This window comes from Triplophysa dalaica, chromosome 17 (assembly GCF_015846415.1).
Source record: "Triplophysa dalaica isolate WHDGS20190420 chromosome 17, ASM1584641v1, whole genome shotgun sequence".
In the NCBI taxonomy this organism is placed as follows: domain Eukaryota; kingdom Metazoa; phylum Chordata; class Actinopteri; order Cypriniformes; family Nemacheilidae; genus Triplophysa; species Triplophysa dalaica.
Window position 1 is genome coordinate 15,220,781 of NC_079558.1, and position 22,350 is coordinate 15,243,130.

The window sequence follows — 22,350 nt, forward strand, 5'->3', positions numbered from 1 at the left end:
TATCAAACCAATTATATCAAAACAATAATAGCAGTAGAGTATTAACCTTCCAAGATGGCGGCGCCACTGCAACATAGGGCGTGACGTCAGCTTCACATTTTCTACTGGTCAAAACAAATGTATTGTGATGTATATTATGTTAATCAGTAAGCACAAATCTCTCCAGTTCAATTGTTTTTTTGCTTTACATTTACATTTATTCATTTGGCAGACGCTTTTAGCGTCAAGGATGCTGAAGTTCAAATGGAGGCTGGTAGTTCATTCCACCAAAGGGGAACCGAATAAGTAAAGGTTTTTGCAAGTGATTTGGTGCCTCGCTGTAATGGAACAACCAGGCATTGCTCATTTTCAGACCAAAGATGACAGGAGGAGATGTTGACCTGGAGCACTGAGTTAAGGTAGATGGGCGAATTTGCCTTTTTCGTTCTGAAGGCCAGTGTCAAGTTTCTATCAGAGATTTAAACGATGCGGGCGGCAACTGGCAGCCAGTGAAGTGAAATCATGAGGGGGGTTACATAGGTTTTTCTCAATTGCAAGGGCTTGCATTGGTTGGAAGGCCGGACAGTAGAGAATTGGAGTAGTCCAGTCTTGATATGACGAGAACTTGGACAGCTGAGAGGCATGCTCCGACAGGAACGGCCAGCTTTTCCTGACGTTGTAGAGCACATACCTGCAAGTTCGAGAGGTTGCTGCGATGTGGAGGCTAGACCTGCATGTGTATGGACATCGTGTTGTAACGATAAGTCATGTTTATAGTTTTAGGCACGTTAGAGAAAAGATTTAATTAAAACAAGAAGAAGATGAAAACCTTTAATTTGCATTTTCTTGATCTTCCGGTTTCCGGACGGCTCCCGCCCCGTTCCGCCATCATGCAGTCCTGAACAAAAAAGCGAGTGAGACAGAAAACACAGGAATGGGCCTGTCGTTGACAGAAGAAGATAACATTAACGAATGATACCGACGGCATGACAAATCGTGATAACAGTACGTCCGGAAGAGGTGGAATATCTGGGTGTGATTTAACGTTAAAGTGTTCATCCGCTTTGCTTGACAATCAGCTGATTGTCTCCGTTAACTGTTAACAGGAGTGTTATTAAATATAAACGAATGATCGGACTGATTCCTGAACGCATGTCAAGATCAACACAATAGCATTAGATGGATCGCTATTCAAATCGACGAGGACTCTTTGTATGAAGTGAGATAAAGGAGGTCCGATTTTCTTCAGGCCGGAGAGCTAGCTGACTCTAGCTAGCTACAGTGGATCCCATAAACCACGGTAGGACAGGCTCGTGTACATGATTGAATGCAGTGCTGGAAACATGCACGAATAGAAATCTTTCTACTGACAGTTTTTATTTTGGTACTTTGTTTAGTCCGCTGCAGATGTTTTGAAACATGCATGATTTATGGTAATTCAATCCATTTGTTTGCAGGTCTGATGAAGAAACACCAGTTTTATGTGTCAGATTAAAGAATTTGCAAGCAAGCCATGTCGCACTATTATTAAACTCTAACCAATAAATCTCCGAATCGCATCTCTTGGTTCCGCAGACAAGCACGACGTTTTCTCAATCCAATGCGTTAACGTCACCTGTCATCGTTATTAATTTATAAATGTTTTAAGAGCATAATGCTTGCATGTCTGATTTTCACATTATGTAACTTTGTATTTAAAAATATGTGAACCACAACGATCTGCTCCAACATTCTGCTTTAGAAGTGTTTAATGCGGTTCATGTGATTCATTTGTTTCATTTGTGAATTGCTAAGATTTATTTTTCCAGATTCAAGTCGTTCTCTGTTAGGTGTTATTATTGTATACCCTTTTAAACCCTAAATGGTAGTCTTGCCGTGTTTTGTAATATCTTTGGTGTGAGAAGTATTTTTAGGCTCTGGTCTATATTGTATGTGAGATACTGATGTTGATGCAGACTGTGACAAAGTGCACTTATTTATAGTTTGGTGTAGGTAGAAGTCTATCCCATTTTATTAGTGCTCATGTGTGTAGGGTATGTATCTTTCAATCATGTTTTGTGTCTTTAAATCATTTAAAGGTCTGTATGGTTAAATTAGCCATGGTTTTAAGTTTATCACTATTTTGTTTGTACGTTCTATTAGGAATTAATCTCCAAATTCTTTGTGTTTGTGTGTGTGAAGGCGCTGGCCATGCCGTCGAGTGTGCGGGCTGGGAATCTCAAGGACCCGGAGGTGGCAGAACTTTTTTACAAGGAGGATCCAGAGAAGCTCTTCACAGACCTGCGTGAGATCGGCCATGGCAGCTTTGGAGCCGTCTACTTTGTAAGTGGCCATTATGACATTCGGAGCCGTAGTAGAGCTCAGCGAACCTTGTCACATTTCTCACGTGTTTCTGCCATGATGTCTTTGCATCTTATAGGCCCATGACATCCGCACCAATGAGGTGGTGGCCATTAAGAAGATGTCATACAGTGGCAAGCAGTCTAATGAGGTAAACCCACACACAGTTTTGCTTCTCGTATTTGTGTTAGCACAGCTGTGCAACTTGTGTAGAATCCGTCAACAAAGAAAGCAGTGCAACTTGTGTAGAATCAGTCAGCATATTAATCATAGGAAATGTCATTTTATGAAGGAGTTTGTTTTCCAAGAGGTGCTGAGATGCTGCTTAACATCTCTTCTTATGAAAATGAACCATGGGATTTTACCTGTAATACATGGCAAGAGATCTTAAAGCGTTCCTCCATGAAAATTCATACCAGAACCTTCAAATTCTCAAGGATTGTCTCTAATCCCCACTGGTTTTCTATGGGGTTCAGGTTCACCTGATATTAGGACACATTCTTGTTAGAAGTTCTGTTGTCAGGCAGTTGAATGCGCTGAAGTTAGATTTTAGATGAAAGCAAAGTTTTTAATCATTCAGAACAATTTGCTGTTTCATGTGGATTTTTAACCCCAGTGGTGAGCTGACTTTTGCAATTCTCTACATGTGTGGCACTTGGAGATTGCTTGGACACTCTTAACCATACCCTTCGATGAGCAATTCACATACTCCATACGGATTCATTTCAATGTTTAAGCTGTTTTCTTACAGTCTGGTAATATTTTGTAAAGCTTAAGGAGTACATAGCTAGGGATTTGAAAGGTCATACTTTGGTTTATGGAGTGTGCAACAACAAGTTTATGTATTTGGGTGTAAAAGACTATTACTTTATAATAAAAGGCAGTTTTTCTTACCTTACTTCTTGACTGACTCTCAAATGATTCATTCCGCAATCTAATCCCCTCCTTTCCGCTCGCATAGCTGATGTGATTGGTCAGATTGTCTAGTCTACTGTGATTGGTTTACGGCGAATGAGGCTCACGAGCTACAGTGTTTGGGGGAGAAGAGTGAAGTTTTTGTGGTCAGTCCTAGCAAAACGTAGGCGGGAATTACATGTAGTGATGTAAATCTGCGGCGGTTCGCGAATCGTACTATGCAATCGTAAGCGTGATTCAGAGTCGACTGCCTTTTTTCCAAGCCAATAACTTTGTTATTCATTCACCTTCGGATTTACAACTTGGCAGACTACCTACATTTAAACACGGTAACATTGCACACGGCTTGAAATGTAATTTTCACGATCTCTTGTTATGAACTCTTTAGCAATCTTTTACTGCACATCAGAACTATATTCTTTGGTTGTACCCATTGTGAAGAATGATAAAGGGAATTTGGCCTTTGTTTTACTTCATAGTTATGCTGCTGGGCACCAGGAAGTCATGGCTGATCACTTTTATGTTCCTATTTATGCGGTTGTCGTGCAAAGGCAAACTTGAATGAGCATATACTTGTTATTGTTGCCATTGTGTTGTGGATCAAAAATAACAATAATATTATAATAACATTTGTGGTTAAATTTAGAGTTTTTTTTTTGAAAATCAATAGAATAAACTTTGAAGAATTATTTTCACAGCCTTCTTCGCTCATGATTACTAATGCGCCAATAATTCTGACCAACACTGTATTATATAACGCAGACTTTGTTACACCAGTTACATAATATTTGTCAAATATAGGCTGCAGTATGGATTCACAAATGTGGAAAAACAATTGAGGATAAAAATGACTTTTCATCTTTTTACAAGAAATTAAAATTCATTTTATCCACAAACTTAAGTCTTAAGGGACCCAAAGCAACCTTTGTCTTTTCAAATCAAAACGTGTTTTGTCTTCATCAGGACACAAACCGAGAACTCTGTATTGGAAACTGGAATTGGACATTCCTCCAATCACATTCGATAGGGAATATCATTCAATGTTATGGCATATATTTTAAGTCTCAAGTTATGCATGGTTACAGTTTTGGAACTGTAGTTTTATCAATGGGATTGCTGATTTGCAAGCATGAAATACAGAAACTAACAGGTGTATAGCGATACAGAGTGACTGTTTTTCTTCCTTATTTTTATCTGCTAGAATGACAAACGGCACTTAATATCCATAGTTGTTTTCATTTTCTATAATGACAGAACATTTTTAATGAACGTTTGCCTATGTATTCCAAAAAATGTTGCAATAATAATTACATTAAACATTTGAACTGCCAAACCAATGCTGAATCATTGCTACGTGCTCTCTTTGTTCTTGCTGTAGAAATGGCAGGATATTGTCAAAGAGGTAAAGTTCCTTCAAAAGCTGCGGCACCCCAACACTGTGGAGTATCGAGGCTGCTACCTGCGAGAGCACACAGCATGGGTGAGTGAGTGTGTTTGTGAGTGGGAGGAAGGCTGAAAGCATTTGAAATGCCTGGTTCAGGGAAGAAAATGTACTGACCTGCTAACACTGTTTCCATTTACAACAAAAGCCCTGATGCACCACTTGTCGCTTTCAAACTGCTGTTTTAACTCTATTTCTGCTTTTCTCCTTTATTTCTACGTCTCGTTCATTTTCCTTTGCGGCACTGTCTCTAGCTGGTGATGGAATACTGTTTGGGTTCGGCCTCAGATCTGTTGGAAGGTAAGTGGATGTTCGGAAAACCAATTGATTTAGGGGCTATGGGTGTTGGGATTAAACCTGTTCTGACTGATCCAATACCTAAATCAGTACTGAAACTGATGCTTAGCTTTTTAGCTCAATCGAGTATGTGTCAGTGAGACTGAAACTAATCTTATACTTTGCCTCACTAAGCATCATTACTGTCGAGAAAAAAACACACACCATAAAAGGGATCTTAAAATCATACGGATGACAAGACTTGCATTCTGATAGATGGCTATGCATCCCAGGAATTTTTTTTGCCATTTTAAGTTCGAAAATATAATTTCTTTTTGGAATTCAAGATTCTGACTCGTCATCTTCATTTATTAACATCCAGAGAATTTTATTTTAAAATTGAAGATTTTACATTAAATTTTTACATTTCATACATTCTATTTTTGTTCAAACTTAATACAAAGCCATCTGCTGAATTGACATTAAAGGCTAAAATACACTACAAGACTTTTGCTCAGATTTTCACGTCTGTGCCAGACTGCCGATTTGATCAGTTTCTATCAGTTTTCCAGCCATAAGAAGCATCTAAATGAATGGCTTTCATATTTTTCAGTGGGATTCAATTTCTAATAAGTTTTTTTTAAAAACTAAACAAAATTCAATTCAATGTTATAGTGCTTTACAATTTTGCAGTGCGGTGTGAACAGAAGAATTGTGTTAATAAATTTGCAAATAATTTTGCCTGTTAATTGCTTTGATCCAATTAATTTAGAATTTTTTGTCACTGTATTGTCGCAATATCAAACGTAGGACCTGAAACAAAACCAGTTAAACAACTGCAGTATAGTTAAAGATTAGTGGAACTGGATTTAAATACATGTTTTTTGAAAAACAAATCCAGAATTCCACATTTACTTTCTGTTTTCCTCAGTGCACAAGAAACCACTACAGGAAGAGGAGATAGCAGCAATTACCCATGGTGCATTGCAGGGCTTGGTATACCTTCACTCGCACAACATGATTCACAGGTATGGAGCAGGTGTGAGAAGCAGAAGTCTTCTACACTGTTATGTTAGAGGTGGTCCACACTAGTGCGTTTTCAAAACGCTCTTCTACCACATTAGCGTCTTCAAGCATTTCCCAAACTTTGCCCATCCACACTGAAACATCTGAAAATGCTTTCATCCATGTACTGCGCATGAGTAAAACACAAGACTTGTCAGCATGTGTGGGGACCTCTAGACATTTGTAATACTTGCAGAGGTTGTCTGTGATCTTAAGCCCGTGCGAATCGGCATCTCTGTGATTTGGAGGATCATATGTCATTTTTCAAGGTTTAATCAACTGTTTGCAAATAATGGAGGCTGTTTTGATGTGTTTTGGTAGTATTCGGGTAATGGGTGATATCCATAAGTTACCGGGAGTCTCCCATTTGTTTATTTATCATGGAAACTCTCGTTACATTTGAGACCCTCGATCGCGGTGATCTTTTGTTTGGTTCGCCATAACTGGTCTCAAATGCTGACATGTACGGTCATATATCATTAAACGCAATACAACTATAGGCTATACAAACTATACGTAAAGCCCTGCCATCACATACCGGAAAAAAGTCTGTAAAATCAACACGCGAATGCGTCACATGAAATACTGATGTGGGAAGGTCATATATATAAATCACAGGAGGTCTCCAGATAATATTAATGCCCTGCAAAAACTGTGAATGGTGCTAATGTGTAACCTAACCTACTTACATCTCCAACCAAATTCACTGAAGGCTCCAACTACGCAAACTGGTATCCAATCAAAGCAGTGGGCGTTTACTTATAAAGTCTTCAATGCGGCAGGCCTATTAAAACTGAGCGTTTGTAGAGCTGGCCTTAAAACCTGGGTAGAAAATAGCCTATTACTTATTGATTTTGATGTTTTAGAATGTAAAAATCATGCGAACGTCATAAGTAGATCTCATACAACATGACGATAGGTCAATACGGCAAGAAAAGGTGAAAACGCATTTGTGGACAGGTTATAAGTGGGTAGTGCGAATCCATCAAGACAGTATAATTCTCAGTATTTAAAATTGTGGAAGTATTTTTTTAAAGCCTTCTGCAAATAGATTTTGATCACCCTTAATGGTTGCGTCTGGATTTGTGCATTAGTTTAGATTAGCAGTGTTGTGTTATGCGTTAATGTTTAAAAATGGCTGTGTTTTCTTAAAGGGATGTGAAAGCAGGGAACATCTTGCTGACAGAGCCTGGCCAGGTGAAACTAGGAGACTTTGGCTCTGCCTCCATTGTTGCTCCAGCCAACTCCTTTGTGGGCACACCATACTGGTATGCAAACATATCCAATAAAATGACCAGCAGCCGGTTGCAATAACCAAAACTCTTAGTAACATTACTGTAACAATTAGAATGAAGGGTTTCCTTACTCTAAGGGGTTTCTTGCAACCTGCTGCAGACCCTTATATGAACATTGTCTGACATGCCTTTTCGGATATAAATTTAATCTGACATTCAATCTACAGTTTGAACCATTTTGTGGTGCTCTTTTTCGAAAAAGATGCGATGACTTGTTTTTTTTCCAACCATCGTTTGGTTTGTAGGATGGCTCCAGAAGTTATCCTGGCCATGGATGAAGGGCAATATGATGGAAAGGTTGACGTGTGGTCACTCGGCATCACCTGCATAGAGCTTGGTAAATAAATGGAATATACCCATGCGTTGATTGAAACAAAATTCAGTTTTCAACAGTAAACTAAGAACAGTATTCAACGAAGAAAATCACCAAATACCATTTCACAACTTTTGTTACTCATATATTCTGGATTATTAATGTTGCATGAATTTCTACTGTGGTGCAACATAAAATTATTTTAACATTCACTGCAATATACTTTCAATGAAACTCTTGCAGGTAATTGTTTGATTGTTTCTTCTTCCTCTACCTTAGCGGAGAGAAAGCCTCCCTTATTTAACATGAATGCTATGAGTGCCTTATACCACATCGCCCAGAATGAGAGCCCAGTCCTGCAGTCCAATCACTGGTAGCAAACTTTCTCCATTTTACGCTCACAGATCACACTGGTTATTTCTTCAGTTAGCCTTCGATCAGACTGTACACTGAACTAATGAACGTATGTATTCTGTCTGCTATCCTCTCAGGTCGGATTATTTCCGTAACTTTGTAGACTCTTGTCTGCAGAAGATCGCCCAGGATAGACCTACCTCTGATGTGTTGCTTAAAGTAAGCCTATGGGTCTATGCACGTGTTACTTCCGTGTTTAACTCAAGAACCCTCTTCAGTTTCCTTAGAAATGGAGAGAAATGGGAAACTGTCATATTTAGCAGACGCTGTACACATGCGGCACACAGTAGTGCTAAATAGAAGTGCTGTCCTACTGTATTTGAAAGGATACTTTCATTTGTTTAGATGTCATAACATTAAGTAAACATAAATACATATATCTATACAAAGCAGACAAGCGTCACCAAAAATTAGCCTGGCTGTTTTAGTGACTATAATTCCTGTAGTAGTAGCACAGCACTGCACTCTACTATTGGCAGAAGTAACCGAGGGTTCTGAGACATATTCACCGGAAATGCGTCATGCACTGCCACGCATAGTGTATCATTTTTTGAGTAACTTTAAAGGCTGTTGTTGTAATGCTTTTTTAACAATAGTGATTGCATTTTCCTGAAAGAAACGTTTTGTTTTTTATTTTCCCTCCAGCATCACTTCCTGTGCCGGGAGCGTCCGGTGACTGTGGTGATGGATCTGATAGCACGCACTAAAGATGCCGTGAGGGAGTTAGATAACCTGCAATACCGAAAGATGAAAAAGATCCTTTTCCATGAAACACTCAATGGGCCTGCTACTGAGGGTACAGAGGAGGAAGAGGTGGGCAACTTTTCAGCATCCTGTGACTTTCTTGGTGTCGTCAAATAGGAAAATAAAAGAACATTGGTTTTGGGACCTCCATAATAATTATAACTTTTTACAATTTATTACGAAATATAATAAGACATTATTAATAGGAATATAAATATAATAAGATATTTTTTAAAAGAGATTTTCTCACATCCATCTACAGACACACGAGCTTGACACACAAAATAGACTTTTTCAGCACGTGTTCTGGCATGCGTTTTCTTTAATATTATGTCAATTTTTAAAGATAGATATATTTATTAGGGATTGCCGATATTATATTGTTTGCGATATACCGGTATCAATTCTGAGAGTACCAGACGTGAAGCTGAGAAAGACTTTGTACTTAAAGAGGATTTTGACTAAATTCTTTCTTTACTACAACATTTTTAAGTCGATTATCACTGTTATATTATCTATTTACATATTACTATGACTTGTAGCCGTTATATCGCCATTTGTATCGTCACCGCAAAAAATACTAGAAAATATTGGGATCCTAGTATATATATTTTTTCAAGCTCAAAATACTCGGTCTGTATTATGTGTTTTTTATTTGTTTTACAGGATGTAGAGCAATACATGTTACGAACAGGGACGGTAAACAGCATGGAAAGCTCCCATTCGCTACCATCCATGTCAATTAGTGCCAGTTCCCAGAGTTCTTCAGTGAACAGCCTGGCTGATGGTTCAGACGACAGTGGTGAGATTGTTATGATGCAGGAGGGCGAACATACGGTGACCTCCAACAGCTCTGTGTTGCACAAACCTCTGGTATGTCTCAGTGGGTCGGTTCTTTGGGGGGAGGTGGAGAAGGGAATAAAGGCTTGCTTATGACACACTCTTAAATTGTCACTCCTTGTTGTCTTGCAGATCCATGATAATATCTACGACGACCCCTATCAGCCAGAGGTGGACTTGCAGCAGCAGGGTCCCTCTGGGGGTCGCAGACGCAGAGGACGTGACCACTTTGCCACCATCCGCACGGCCTCTCTGGTGACCCGGCAGATTCAGGAACATGAGCAGGGTTCAGCACTCAGAGAACAGATGTCGGGGTACAAACGCATGAGAAGGCAGCATCAAAAACAGCTGATGGCTTTGGAGAACAAGCTGAAAGCAGAGATGGATGAACATCAGCTCAGGCTCGACAAAGAACTGGAGACACAAAGGAACAACTTCGGCAGCGAGGCAGACAAGCTTAACAAGAAGCATCAGGCCGTCCTGGAGAAAGAGGTTATTTGGGGAGATCATGCTTACCTGTTGTTTTCATATTGTAGAAACTGGATCTAATATTGTCTTTACCTTCACTTCTTCCCATTTAGACTAAGAGTACTCTTGGAGAGGAGAAGAAGTTCCAGCAACATATCTTGGGCCAGCAGAAAAAGGAGTTGACCGGTTTACTTGAGACTCAGAAACGGCAGTACAGACAACGAAAAGACCAGCTCAAGGAGGTATAATATTGTTTATATATTTCCAATGCAAACGTACTGTACTGCATTAAATGATGTTTATTTCACAATATGTACAGTGGTCTAGAAAGGCTATTTTGTAAATGAAGAGGGGGCAACCGTCATGAAGACAAATTTATAGTTGTGACAGTTATTGATATTCTACACCTATAGACGCATTTCCTGTTAGTAAACACCTTGAAGCGTTCTTGTGGGTGGAGCTTAGCTGGAGACAGAAATATCCCTCTGACCACATTACTAATCCTAGGGAGCACGTTTTGTTTGCTTGCTTTTCGAGAATAATTTGGATTCAACTTTCACATGTTATGTCACTCACTGTCTCGTTGACATTGAGTGAATAAAAAAGGTTCAATTTAACGCAAGGAATCTGGCCGACCTGTACGCGCTCACTCAATAGGTCCAGAGATGAACTTACATGAGTATCTCCACTAACTTTCACACATTTCAGATGCGTTAATGAATAACGAGTGGGCGCTGAAGTGTCTCAATGATGAGTAAATTTAGGTAATCTGTGGTCACTGAACTGTAGAGCCTGATCCATACGGATCCCTTTCACCGTTATTTACTTGGATATTCTACTATAAGGTTTGTGCTATTTGCAGGAGCTCAATGAGAACCAGTCCACACCAAAGCGAGAGAAACAAGAGTGGCTGGTTCAGCAGAAGGAGTGTCTCCAGCAGCACCAGGCAGAGGAGGAGGCAGGGTTGCTACGACGGCAGCGGCAATACTACGAGCTGCAGTCTCGTCAATATAAAAGGAAAGTGCTGCTATCCCGCCACAACATGGAGCAAGACCTGCTTAGAGAGGTAAAGACCTTGCAATGTACAGTAGTGGCCAAAAGTGATGTCTGGGGTGCGTTTTTATACAATTGTATGAATATACGTATATATAGTGAAAATTTTAAGAATATTTATTGACCATTTCATCAGATGTGCGCTCGAATGACCCACAGTAAACTTCCGCTTTGTGTTTGGCTAGTGTCTTATAATAATGCTAGGGGTGACCCCGAATAGTCGAAGATTCGATATAAGGAGCCTGAATCGACTACAAATCTTACAGTTGAATCTTTGCAGAGGTGTTATGCAATGGGGATCATTCCATATTGGTTACATAGCAGACGGGCACGCACTGTGCAGCCAAAATTATTATTTATAATGCAAAGAAATGGGACATTTTTAAGGTTGGGGACCAATACGGCCAGCGCACTGGAGCAAAGAAAGCGAGGTCTGGCTATGATTATACTATCATAAAATAATGTGTAGGCTACACAGGTCTGGCTATGATTATACTATCATAAAATAATGTGTAGGCTACACAGTGGACAAAACACTGAACTTTTAAGGGAATTGTTAGTGATATAATTATTTGGCAAAACCGCAAACTTCAGCATATCAGGGAATATGTATTTTATTCAAATAAAATAACAAATGCACCAAAAAACAAAAAGCTCACTGGAAATAAAGGTAACGTTAAAATTAATATTTTGTCCATCTTCACGAGTATTCCTTGAGTTAGATGTGTAGAAATAATGTTGAATCTGTTGAATTAACTATATTTGGAAAGAGTTAGCAATTTTCAGTTCTGTGAGTTCATTAACTGCAATAGTATAAAAATGTATTGGATCATATTTTTTGCTCTGTTGAACACAAAATGAGATATTTTGGAGTATTCGGGAAAGCAAACAGTTCTTGTACACTTTTGACTACCATTGATTTTTCCAACTGTGATAGTCAATGATGTCCTACTGAAAATTGCTTATATTCTCCCAAATATCTTTCTTTCGTGTTCAGCAGAACAAAGTGATTTATACAGATTAGGAAAAACTCGAAGACGACAGAAATTTCATTTTAGGGTGAACTATTCTTTTAGTGCTGAGATTTTCATGCACAGCCACACACATGCACACAAACTTTTGAATACATCTTAATACATTTCAATAAAGAGTCAAGATGTCTATTAAAAAAAAACCTTGTGCTTGATAAAGAGTAAAATGTAAACGAATGTATACCTAACAACCATCCTCCAGTCGTTTCTACATCATTTCGTTCCCCTTTCTTTGTTCTGTATCGTAGGACCTGAATAAAAAGCAAACTTTGAAGGACCTGGAATGTGCCATGTTGCTTCGACATCACGAGTCCACCCAAGAGCTGGAGTTTCGGCAGTTAGGCCTCGTGCAGCACACGCGGGCCGAACTGATCAGGACGCAGCATCAGACCGAGCTCACCAACCAAATGGAGTACAACAAAAGACGCGAACAAGAGCTACGGCAGAAGCACGCCGTGGAAGTTCGCCAGCAGCCCAAGAGCCTGAGAGTGAGTGACTGTGACATCATAGAGAACGTTACAGAAATGGAGGGGACTAGTGAAGGGGAGGGGCCCAAGGAAATGCTGGAGGGTGAAGGAGAGCGAGGAGACAGGATAAATGGAGATGAAAGGCAGCCGGTAGGGGCTTCTGAAGAGACAGTTGAAGAAGTGAAGGGAGAACTAGATGTTTTTGAAGGGAACGAAACTTTGAGTAATGACACTGACATCCAATGTCAAAAAATAGACAGGGAAGGAAAAGAGGAGGAAGTGGTGACTTCAGCTAACAATGCCATAGAAGGAAGTGCAGAAGAACAATCAGCGATCACTTTAGAGGTTAATGTGATATCCAGAGATAAAAAGCACCAGGGACAGGGCCAAAATGAGACAGGTGAGGTAATTGATCCAAGGCATGATGGGGTCCGGTGGGACGTGAACTATGATGACGGTGGTAGCGAATCAGAGAGCGAGGAAGAGGATAGAGGTGTGGCTGACGGCTGTCCATCAGAGTTAATGCTCGGCCCCTTTTTTGAGCGTCGTCTTCACAAGCGTGATGCAGACGAACTCTCAGAGTTCTATTTCCCAGACACTTTAGAGGAGCTGGAGGTGCCGCCCATGTTCCCACCTCCTCCCCCCACTTCCTCCTCCCAGTCCTCTTTGACCTCTCTTTTCTCTCACGTGATCTGTCTCGCTCTCTCACTCTCCACTGCCGTACAGCCATCTGTGCTCACGCTTCTTTTTCTTTCCATCTTCCTTCTTTCACTTCGTCGCTCGCCCCCGCTTCCTTCTCTCGCTTCCATTCTCCTCTCTGGTGAAGTTACCTTGCTGGCCCTCTTTTTTTCATACTTACTTTTGCGTTCTTGCTGCTCGCTGTCCTTTTCGACATACATTTCTCTAACGTACTGGGGTTTGGGTCTGTTCAGCTTGGGTCTCTCTTTAAGCCTTGGACTCTATTACATACCTGTAGCCCTGGTCTCAGCATCCTTCCTCAGCTCGCCTTCGCTTTTTCTCACGCTGTATCTCGTCGTGGTGTTGGTTGTCCGCCCGGCTAGGGTTTTTCTCCAGAACGCCCCGCGTAAACTCAACCGCCTTTGGATGCGGGTTCTTTTCCGGCTGCCAAAGCCGCTCTTCACTGTGTGCCAGTCCATTCTGGGCGGCCTGGTAGAGCGCAACCTTTATGACATGTTCCCTAAAGCCGGCCGAAACTGGGGCGGCCGTCAGTCAAGAATCCCTGTGCCTTCGAAGAGTCTTACTCCTCAGTATCAGGCCAAAAGCAAACATTCCATGTTATTTTCACGCTGCCTGCTTTTGTGCAGGCGGTTTGTCAGGCGACCTTTAGGCACTCTGACAGACTTGGCCAACTCCGTGGTGCTTCGGTTAGCCAAACGCGTACTGAGTAAACTGCCGCAGAATAACCTGAAAAAGCTGCAAGCCTTCGGTTTGCTCCGTAGAGAAAAACCAAGCAAGCTGCCGAGGCTTCTGCCCAGAGCTGTGAGGGAACATCTGCGGATGATGCGAGAGAGGAGAGAGAAGGAGAGGAGGAGAAGGGAGGAGAATGAAAGAATATGCAGGGAAGAAGGGAGGTGGGAAAGTGTGTTGAGGAGGACAGCCTCGGGCCGAAGTTTGAGGGGAAAGATGCCATGGAGATGAAGGAGAAAAGAGAGAAACTTGGTGATGGGAAATGTGTGTTATCTGTGATCTGTGTGAGCATGCACATTCCATTCAACCGTCACTGTGCATTTTATTTTTCTCTCTGAATTATCTTTTTGTTGTTGTTTTATTATTCGATTCTGTATGCACACACGCAGTCCTTTTTGTTATATGTGGAAGTACTCTATCTATATTAATGTGCTGTTCCATTCAGTTCACCTACTTATGGTCAGTCACCTGTGAATGTAAAGCGTATGACAATATTGTGCTTTTTGTAAAAGTTTTTGTTGATTTTATTCACAAATAGCAAGAGGAGTGTGTTATGGTGATTGAGGCCATGTTTGTGCAATCTTAATTTTGTTTTATTTATTTTTGAAGGGAGTCTTAAAACCTGACATTGCAAAACCAGGGCTAATTTTTAAATATTTTCTATCAAACTTGAAAAAGGTTTTTTTATTTGCTAAATTTACTGTACCCGCTGCGCAAGTAAATAATAATACAATGCTTTACACTACAGACCCCCGTAAAAAAACTCCAATCTTAAACAAAAGTGCAATAGAAGTTGTCCCTTCGGTTAGGGTCCATTTCGTATAGTTTCTTTTATCTCTAAAGTCCTTTATGTAGAAAGGTTTTTGAAATAGCTAACTAGGCTGTATGTTTTCACAAAACAAAATTGTAAACCATTTTAACAGCCAACTGAAACAACAAAAGTCCTTTTCAAATTATATAAATGGAAAATACATATAACGGGCATCTCACGAGTGGTTTTAGAGACAGGACCTCAAATACTGAAAAATATTGTTCTTATAACTACAACACGCAGTGAAACAAGCACATAATCTGTAATGTTTTATCCATCAGGTTATGTTATTCAACAGAGATCTTAAAGGCTGCTAATCCCGTGTTCCAACTTTAGCTGTGAATTTTACTTGATGTTAAACCTCATAACATGAAGTGAAATGGTCACTTCCAAAATGAAAAGTTAAACTCTATACAACAGGATATATGCAATGTTATTTATATGTTTAGAGGGGAAAGAGGATCCCTCTGTTTTTCTGTGTTGTGTTCCTTAATAGATTGTTATTTGATTTGCTTCCATAACATATATATATATATATATATATATATATATATATAAATATATATAAATACTTGAGATTTTTAGTCTGTTTTGCACCCAGCATGACTACTTATAGACTGGTGAGCTAGGCCATATGAATCTGGATTTTATATATATTATTTTTTTTATTGCACTAGGGGCAATGGTTTGACCATATTTACCATGTAAACAAGTTGTTTGGTCATATTCTTATGAAGTTAGGTAAACCTGTTTATATCGAACATGTTTATGCAAAACCTTTGCGTATTATATTCATAGATTAGCCCTAGTTTTTCAGTGTTTGTGTGATCAAATTTTATTTATAAGTATTATTGATTATATTTTTGCGATATACATATCATAGTTTATGAGAAGCCATTGTACAGTCATTTTTAAAACTTAAATTGCAATTTAATACCAAAGGTAAGGTGACATAAGACATCAGGAGGTCGACGAATAGTTTGCACTGCTCTAAAACTGTCAGTAAATACAAAAAATGCTTTACAGTTTCTCGAACCATTTGAATAGTAACAATTTTATTACATTCATTACATAATGGTTTCCAAAAAAAAAATTCTTGGTAAAATAAAGATGTTTGTATGAGAACAAAAGATAGATGTGAGACAAAATGGTGTGTTAATTTTTGGTCATACTTTTGTTTACTCATTTTCCATTAAGTTTTTTTTTTTTTTTAAAGGAACATTTGCTGTATTTTGTGTTGCACCCTCTGTTTCAAGATCATTTTGTGTGCATTTCATCCTCATTTTTTTGGTTTGTGCATGAATGGATGTTTACGTTGAAGCCTAAAAACATTTTTGTTATATATTTCTGAAATAAATGTTTGTTTTTGTTATGATACTTGTCTTTGGTTCTTTTTATTTAGTATGTTTTTTGTTGAAATTATTCATCTCATCTCCGTTTCGTTTATCGTTCATGTATGTCTTTAAATCAAATTGTGATATGTTGCTTCAACAGTGACTATTTTTTGTAATACCCTCTTAAAAATAAAGGTGCTTTAAATATGCTTAACAGTGATGCAATAGAAGAACCATTTTCGGTTCCACAAAGAACCATTCAGTCAATGCTTCTTTAAAGAACTATCTCTTTCTTACCTTTTCATAATCTGAAGAACCTTTTTTCATCACAAAGAACCTTTTGTGAAACAGAAAGGTTATTTGGATGTTAAAGTTTCTTTATGGCACCAATTAGACAAAAAAGTAATTTTATGGCATTGAAGAACCTTTTTAAGCACCTTTATCTTTAAGAGTGTAGAGGACATTATTATTTACAGTATTGGAGTGGTTGGACTTAATTTTACATCTGAGAAATGAAACAATGTACTTTGATGATTCCTAATAGAAAAATTATATTTAAAAAATATCTTCACGTTTCTAAACAGATATCTTAGGTTTCTCATTTTAGAAGTCCCACAATGTTTAAACACTTAAATGTTTTCTCTGGATAGACAGAACTTAAAGAGATCTAGAGTGAGTATGTTTTTTGTAATATTTCCCAGATTTTTATGCATTCCTATGAAAACTTATCACAATCATAACGTCACTTTTCTATCCATTTTTTCTTATCTGTGCCTGTTTTTAAACCTTTTGTTCCCGTTTCTGTAGTCTAAAGAGCTTCAGATTAAACGTCAGTTCCAGGACACATGTAAAATCCAAACCCGTCAGTTTAAAGCACTGAGGAACCACTTGCTGGAGAACACTCCGAAATCAGACCACAAAGCCTTGCTGAAGCGTCTCAAAGATGAACAGACCCGTAAGCTGGCCATTCTGGCCGAGCAATATGACCACTCCATCAACGACATGCTGTCCACACAGGCTGTGAGTAAGGCAAGGAGGCATCGATCACAATTTCCATCCCACCAGAAACCCTCCCTCAAACCTATGTCATCATGTTAGTTTACACACTTCAAGTGCAACATCCCGAGCTTTACACCATCAGTCAGGGTGGTTTTTCTGTCAAGGTGTCGCACCTCATTGACCTTTGGCCTTTTGTGCTGTTTTTCCAGCTACGATTGGACGAGACCCAGGAAGCAGAATATCAGGTGTTGAAAATGCAGCTGCAGCAAGAGTTAGAGTTGCTTAATGCGTATCAGAGCAAAATTAAGATGCATACTGACACTCAGCACGAGAGAGAAGTTAAAGACCTGGAGCAAAGAGTGTCCATCCGCAGAGCACTACTGGAACAGAGGGTAAAAATTGAAGTCATTTTTAGAACAAGTGAATGTCTTTAAAATCTGACATCGAAACGTATACTATAAACTATATTGTTGACCTTTCATGGGTTTGAATTAAATATTTTTCCTATATGAGACGATTTGATTGCATCAAAACCAATTCTTTCCAGGCAAAAAACTTTTTTTTTCTTTGACTATCCAAACATGTCAGTCTCCGAGAAACATTTATTTAAGCCACAAAGTAAATTACTCCTTGCAAAGTACTCCTAAAGTGGTTCACCCCTTATGAGCAATATCATGTCCGTCAAAAACTTCAACTAGCTGTTGTATTAGAACTAAAAACATAGATTTAAAATGCTTGTACATCAATTAAGTCAATCAATACTTGCTGGATAAGAAGTGAATAATTGCCTTATGATCCATTTTCAAATATACATACAAATATCATTTAAATATCTTGACATTAATGTGTGTAAAAAAATAACGTGGACAATATACATACATATATGTATATGTATATGTATGTATATTGTCCACGTTATTTTTTTACACACATTAATGTCAAGATATTTAAATGATATTTGTATGTATATTTGAAAATGGATATATATATATATATATGAGAAGAAGAGATCCGGACAGTATAATGCGCATGTCCTGGAAAACTAACTTAATCACAATTTTCTCAGTCCATCAGTTTTTTTATGTAGTTTCGATTAAGTTTCAGTAAAAATGTATCGGTTGAGTCTAAATTTGCTTCTTATATTCTTTTCACAATTTTGCATTGTTGCAGAACATGTAAAAATTCTCTAAAATGCTGCAACAATTTAATAAAATGTACATAAATGTAGGTTAAGATTGTAACAGGTCTATTCTATTAATAGTAATATTAAGGAAGTATCTGTGTTTCATGATAAATGATCACATAGTGGATGGTGAAAACAGATATGTCCATGTATGCCAAGTGTCAAAACCTTGCGTAGTTGTGTAGGTCATCCCAGTTCTACATTCGTGTCCATTTTATTTGGCTATACATTCTACCAAGTGACGAATGTTTTTCCATCGTTCCCTTATAATATTGACTCGTCACACAACCTTTGATATCAGCTTTCTTTTATAACTGGATTTGTATGTTAGGGCAGTTTCACACTAGCACTTTTGGTGCACCTGCGAACCGTACCCGAGTCCGCTTAAAAAAGATGGTCCTGGCTCGGTTCATGTGAACTCGGGTATGGTTCGCTGCTTATATGAACGCAATTGTAACAAATTGCGGAGGTGAATGGCTATAAATGCCATATTATTTGATAAAAATGTGTTTGTGTATTTGTATATCTATATCTCATTTCTGTTCTCCATCAGCATTCTTATGAGCATTTGCAGTACAATTGTAAGACAGAAGTACGTGCCATTATGTACTGACGCTTTGAAATCAAACCAACGGTTCAGAAACAAAAATATATATAAGTGAAGATGGAGAACACCCTGGCATTACTAAGACGCAAACATACCGCAGTTCAGACCCAAACAAAATAATATTGAGACCAGGCAATCAAACCAAATGTGAAACCACCCTTTATGTTTTTCCCAGATTGAGGAGGAAATGCTGGCCCTGCAGAATGAGCGTTCCGAGCGCATCAGATCCCTTCTGGAGCGCCAAGCATCTGAGATTGAGGCTTTCGACTCCGAGAGCCTCCGTCTCGGCTTCAGCAGCCTGGCTCTGACTGGCATTCCCTCTGAGGCTCACCCAAAGCATGGATACCCATCCTCGCACACCCCTCGTCCGCCCAGCCACTGGAGTCATGGAGGCGCGCCACATCCCCACTCCCGCAGGGGTCCCAGCAGAGCGGAATCCTCAACCTCTTCAGCCCACGCCTTCAACCTAGCGCGAGACGGGCCCATCCACCACTCTCCCCGCTCCTCATCCTCTTCCTCCTCTTCTTCCTCTTCCTCCCATCACAACCGCCAACACCTTCCCCAGCACTACCACCACCAGAGCACACCTCAGCTGTACAGGGAGAAAGAGAGGGATAGAGAGAGGGAGCGGGAGAAAGAGAAGGAGTGGTGTGGAGGGAGCAGGGGAGATCTGGCACATCCCCACGTCTTCTCCCACCACCTTCCATCCCGCTCCTCCTCCCAGTCCCTCGCTCTCCTCCCTCCTCCTCCTCCCGCTCCTCCCTCCATCTCGCTGTCTGCCGCTTCTCAGTCCTCTTCTCAAGGAGTGTACGGAGGGGTTGGAGGAGGGCTGGTGGTGAGGGGCCCTAGCCTGATGGCGTTGAGGAACAGCCCTCAGCCACTGCGCAGAACAGCATCCGGGGGCCCAGGGGGGTCTGGCAGCGGAGACGGAGTCCTTAGCCGCAGTACCTCGGTCACCTCACACATCTCCAATGGATCCCATCTCTCCTACTCTTAAAAGGAATAATGGAGGTTGGGATTGATTTGGGGAGTTTATTGTCTTTTTAATGCCAGTTAAAATTGTCCAAACCGTTCCGAAGAAAGGAGAAGATAAGCGAGAGCACACTGTACTTGTTGTATTGCTTTTTTCCCGCTGTTGGTTGTTGTAGTTGTTCCTTTTTTAACCTTTTTTTGTAAGGGTGCCCGAAAAGTGTCATAATATACTGGCTTTATCTTCTGAAACATCACCACTGCCTTTAAGATGTCTTAAAGGGATGCTGTGCTATATAGATTTATTTTGTGTGACCGAGAACTCCTGCAAACACAAGACAATATGAACACAGAATGTTTGTAAAGTGAAACTATTACTTTTACACACTCAAACTTATTGAGGCGTTTCAATGGGTTTCTCTGTCGGTCAAACTTGATGAATACATTTATGTCTATGAAGTTGCTCCAATGCATGAGATTTATGTAGTAAATACATTTGTATTCATATGTCGCATTTAAAATGTAAGGCTCCTTTTCCAAAATCATAGATGTTTTGAGTCATTCTCCCACCAATTGGATCTTTCATGGTGTACATACAATATCTGAAGTGTTAAAGCCACAGTTTTCTATAGTGATAATAATTATCAGCATTTTGCTCAAATAATATGTGAACATGATAGACTATTGCTGTAGAAAAGCAAAATGACGCAATTTGATCTGTAATTGTTTTTACAGCATTGTAATTTGTGATATCATATTTAATGTTCGATGGTATCATGTTAACACTTCTAATTTTTTGAAACACATGTTTGGACCACTTATAGTAGAAACTGGCAGCGCAAACAAAACAATTGTGTAGTCCAAAACATTTACTTTTTTTTTGTCCAATGTGTATATGATTATTTATTGATTATTAATTTACCAATAATATTAGTAATTGTTAATAGTCTGTTTGCTGAATGGTTTACGGTCCTGGAAATATTGCCACTTTTGTACAAGAGGTAAAGGGCGATCTTGCCTACTGGGTTAGATAAGCATCTAATGACTGGAATACACTACAAGACTTTTAAAATCTGATAAGATTTTTTTAAAACTAGACATCATACACTTTCTGAAAGTTTCAGATAGAAACACACTAACTGATCAATTCTGCAGACTGGTACAGACTTTCTGCAACAAGTCCAGACTGAAAATCTAGGAAAAATCTGAGCAAAAGTCTTGTAGTGTATTTAAGCCGCAAGACCCTAAACAATTAAGGAAACAACACAGACTTTATTTATTATAATGGATTGCAATGACAAATTTTTGTGGTAAGGAAGGAATTGTTGTGTATTGTTTTGAGTTATGCAAGGAAGTGTGCATACGAATACACCCCACGGTGACAGGCATGAGAAGCCAGTCATACTGTATGATGATGTTTGGGGTACTGTAGTTATGATTGTGAAGTGGAACAGCATTTCTGTATTGGAATGTCCTGTTCATTTCCCCTTTGGGGATTTGCATTGTCATGGGATGTGTGGGGTTCCTCAAAGGGCATTTGAAAACAAAAAGTGTGTCTTGAGCACTCAGCTGAGAGGGAATATCTCTTGTGCACCATGTATCGTCGAGGCGGTTTCGCAGACTTATTCAGAGATATCCACGAACAACAAAAGAAAAAGATGAACTTAATCAAGATAGAAACACCAGCTCTGATATTTCTCTGTATAACCTTCTACGTTATGCTTGGTTTAAAGTAAAACAGTGCATGCAGAACTTGATGTATTGAGGATGTTGGATATAGTGTTAGGAGGGCCAATGAGATTGTACCATTGAATGGACTGACTTGTTTGTGAGATATGCCATGTTTTTACTTCATGATCTTAGGACGGTTTTGCTGATCCCCTTATAATGTCGAATGTTATAACGAAAAGAGCAAGTCCAAGGTGAAAGGTAAACTTGTTTGGTGGTAAACGAGGCTCTCCTAGTTTGTCTGGCGTTGTGATAGATGGACTCTATCTAACATCCTGTGTATGTATGTGTTGACTGTCATGGGTGAAGGTAGAGGTTTTGCTGGGAGTACATTTTTGGTAAATCTTGAAACGTATTAATAACTGAAATCAAGCCATTTCTGGTTTAAAGGTGAAAAGACAAGTCGAAGAAAAATGAATATAAAAAAACACGAAGCAATTGAAATGACAATAAATTGATATTGACGTGGATCGTCTCAGTCTTTGTTATTTACATAACAGGTTTTCTACTTATTTTTAGCAAATTTCTCGGTACATAAAAATAATCGGAGAATGTAATTTAACAAATATTTCATTTTTGTATCGGTGTCCATTCGACATTGATGGCTTATAATGGCTTCACTAACAATTCTCTGTGCGTCATCGTGACGT

At 39.3% G+C, this 22,350-nt stretch overlaps 1 protein-coding gene across 2 annotated transcripts; it reads left to right on the forward strand.

The window, feature by feature from the left end:
- The first annotated feature begins 243 nt into the window (after positions 1 to 243).
- Positions 244 to 22,158, forward strand: taok2b (TAO kinase 2b). Of its 2 annotated transcripts, XM_056770805.1 has the most exons (19): positions 244 to 1,279; positions 2,161 to 2,301; positions 2,399 to 2,470; positions 4,613 to 4,714; positions 4,930 to 4,975; positions 5,883 to 5,979; positions 7,171 to 7,284; positions 7,557 to 7,648; positions 7,904 to 7,997; positions 8,116 to 8,197; positions 8,684 to 8,851; positions 9,449 to 9,655; positions 9,755 to 10,114; positions 10,204 to 10,332; positions 10,953 to 11,156; positions 12,423 to 12,662; positions 17,022 to 17,234; positions 17,423 to 17,605; positions 19,179 to 22,158. In XM_056770805.1, exons 2-19 carry the CDS (start codon positions 2,170 to 2,172, stop codon positions 19,998 to 20,000), a joined length of 3,357 nt encoding a protein of 1,118 aa, XP_056626783.1. In that variant the 5' UTR covers positions 244 to 1,279; positions 2,161 to 2,169; the 3' UTR covers positions 20,001 to 22,158. The 2 variants fall into 2 exon arrangements, with proteins under 2 accessions (XP_056626783.1, XP_056626782.1); XM_056770804.1 differs by lacking the exons at positions 17,022 to 17,234; positions 17,423 to 17,605; positions 19,179 to 22,158 and having other exon boundaries at positions 260 to 1,279; positions 12,423 to 16,257.
- Positions 22,159 to 22,350: the final 192 nt, after the last annotated feature.

Bases quoted from the DNA above. Each gene is read 5' to 3' on its own strand.
- taok2b (XM_056770804.1), top strand. From the start codon at position 2,170: ATGCCGTCGAGTGTGCGGGCTGGGAATCTCAAGGACCCGGAGGTGGCA. The intron at 7,649-7,903 runs GTAAATAAATGG...CCTCTACCTTAG, and splicing joins CATCACCTGCATAGAGCTTG to CGGAGAGAAAGCCTCCCTTA. The intron at 8,198-8,683 runs GTAAGCCTATGG...TTTTCCCTCCAG, and splicing joins CCTCTGATGTGTTGCTTAAA to CATCACTTCCTGTGCCGGGA.